Source organism: Trypanosoma equiperdum (genome assembly GCF_001457755.1).
Source record: "Trypanosoma equiperdum strain OVI genome assembly, contig: ctg_716, whole genome shotgun sequence".
Taxonomy (NCBI): domain Eukaryota; phylum Euglenozoa; class Kinetoplastea; order Trypanosomatida; family Trypanosomatidae; genus Trypanosoma; species Trypanosoma equiperdum.
This window is the reverse complement of record NW_027124661.1, coordinates 1-2,644: the sequence shown is the minus strand read 5'-3', so window position 1 is coordinate 2,644 and position 2,644 is coordinate 1. Positions and strand designations below refer to the sequence as shown.

Below are 2,644 nucleotides of genomic sequence, written 5' to 3'. Positions count from 1 at the left end.
ATAATAATAATGATAATAATAATAATGGTAATGGTAATAATATATATATATATATATTATATATAGAGAGAAATGGAAGGGCATTGCACCGCACTGGTTCTCTTTACAAGCAGGCGCTGTGCAGAGGGGGATGCGCCCTCCACCAAGGTACATGAGTTTAATCACATATGATAAAATAAAAACAAAATAAAGGGGAGTAAAAAAAAAAAAAGACCAAATCAGGGAACAAAGGGAGATGGTCTGTAGTTAAAAGTAAGGAATGGGTGATGAGCAAAAAAAAAAAATAGCAGATTTACTGATAAGAAGGAAAGGAGGATGGAGGGAACGAAAAAAGAAAACGGGTGACTGAGGGAGCGCAGCGACACGACAGAACAATGAAAGTTTAAAGATGGTCAACAAAGAGAGGAAAGGTACGGTAATCTAAGTACCAACAGTTCCAACTACAGTGCGTGGCGAAAGTACGTGTTTGTCTTCTGAAACGAAGTGGCAACATCACGGCTGCACCACAACTCCACCCCCAAAATATTGAACTCCTCTTGTTTCACTATTTTCTTTACCCCCTCCTTCCCTTCTCTCGTTGGTACCTTCCCTTACCGCTTTCATTTCATTTCTTTCCCCCTCCTTTCCCACTTCCATTTGTTATATTCTCTCTTTCTTCATTTCCCCCATCCTTCGCTAACTTCCCACTTCGACCCGTTTCCCCCGTCACCGCAGTCTCTCCTAACCTTTTCGCTCTTACTTCCTTCTTCCTTCCATTTGTCCACTACTGCAATTGTTACCACCTCCTTTCAATCCCTTTCTTCCACGACCCGACCCTCAAAAGGTGCCACCAAAATGAGCAGTGAAGTGCAACGGGGAGGAACTCAGGAATGAAAAGTGAAGAATAGTGGCGGTAAGTGTGAAATGCAACGTGCACCAACTGCAGAAGTATCAGAGAATCAATTAAGAGCGATGCCGCAGGTAACGGCATCAATAGTTTCGGTGGGGACTGTCAGGCGATGGGGACCTCATGACCGAATTCGCGCCCCACGAGGTGCACGCCACCGCGTCCCACACTGCGTGAATGCGGCCACACCGGCAGCGGCGCGGGGCAATGCTATCTCGTCGAGGTATGCAAACCAAACACGGCAGCGAAACACATCGAAGGCAACTCGCTGAAGGCGGCGAAAATCAACATACGTTCTCACGTTCCGCACAATGATGCACGTTATCTTGCGACCATCCAATTGGTACATAACGTCCTTAATGTACGCTGGGCATTTCACTTGTTGAGCCAGCGACCTCATCTTCCGGAGAGCCTCCGATTCCTTTTCGCAGAGGGCTCGGTACTGTTTCACATCACGTGGGGTTGCAAGACGGAGAACCCGCACCTCCACGTGCGGTGGCAGAGCCGGTAATGAAGTAATGGCGCGTACAATACCCAAATCCTCGCCTCGATCTCCCTCTGTCACGACAGCCTCACCCACTTGCACAGAAAAAGGGAGGTAAAACTCCAGGGCCCCGTACTTAAACTCCACCAAACCAATGTGCACCATCGCATCGGGAGAGCAAAGACTTGGTAGTCCGTTACCACCCACCACCTCATTTTCTTCCGCTACCGCTTTATTGTGTGAAGAGACGGAGGTGCTGGCGGTGGTGGTGGATGAAAGGAGCGGCTGCGGTGACGAGCATGTGGCGATGGGTTCCAACACACAGGCCGAATACGGGTCATGATGGTAACGTCTCACAGGACGGCCGAGAGCAGGTGGAGCGACGAACTGGTTAGCAGCTGCTGCGACCATAACGCTAGTCTCTTGGTGTTTCGTTGGTTGTGCTGGCTTGAATGGAGTTAACTTCCAGACAAAAAAAAAGAAAGAAACTGCAGTAACGAAATTATTCGGATACAAACCCGAAGGTAAATATATATAAATACGGGAATCACACAATACATAGCGCATAGTGAAGAAGAAGAAGAGTGAAGGTGTCCAAGTAATCAGCATAATCCCTTTAGGGCTGACTACTACAGCGAAATTTTTACCGGTAAGGGAGTAGGAGTTACAAAAAAAAAAAGAAACAAAAGTGACGCAGCAGCAACAGCAAGAGGAGAGTACCATCCTTGTCACAAAATAAATATACTTAAAAGGAGAATCTGATACGTGATGCTAAAATTGACTTCTTTTAAAAAAATTACTATTGCTCCCTGAAAATTACTCAATTGCGTGGAGAAACAAATCACACATGTCAACCCTCTTCGCCACCAAATACACAACACATATAAATATATACATACAAAAAAATAATAGATAAAGGAAACCACAGGAAACAACAACAGAAAAGTAATGCAACAACAAACAGCAAAGGAATACAACAAGGAAAACATTACCTTCAAAAGATATACCAATCTACGTCACAAACATTTACGTAAAAAAAACATAACAAACAGAAATCAATATAAAGTAAAACAAAGCTATATAGATATATATGAAACAATCACACATACGCCCCACATTTAAACATTAAAGCTTCACCATCACCAACACCACCATGTTTTTTTTGTCTGCCCTCCAGCACACCATTCATTTCATCTAATTCTTCACTCTTAAAAGCCACCATTACCGGTTGGCTGTCTTCCGTCACTTCACGTGAATTGGCACCACAACATGGC

At 44.6% G+C, this 2,644-nt stretch overlaps 1 protein-coding gene across 1 annotated transcript; it reads right to left on the bottom strand.

The window, feature by feature from the left end:
- Positions 1 to 1,007: 1,007 nt before the first annotated feature.
- TEOVI_000330500 (PSP1 C-terminal conserved region, putative) lies at positions 1,008 to 1,781 on the bottom strand (the record flags this gene model as incomplete). The annotated part of the gene is made up of 1 exon (XM_067226233.1): positions 1,008 to 1,781. One exon carries the CDS (start codon positions 1,779 to 1,781, stop codon positions 1,008 to 1,010), a length of 774 nt encoding a protein of 257 aa, XP_067082334.1.
- Positions 1,782 to 2,644: the final 863 nt, after the last annotated feature.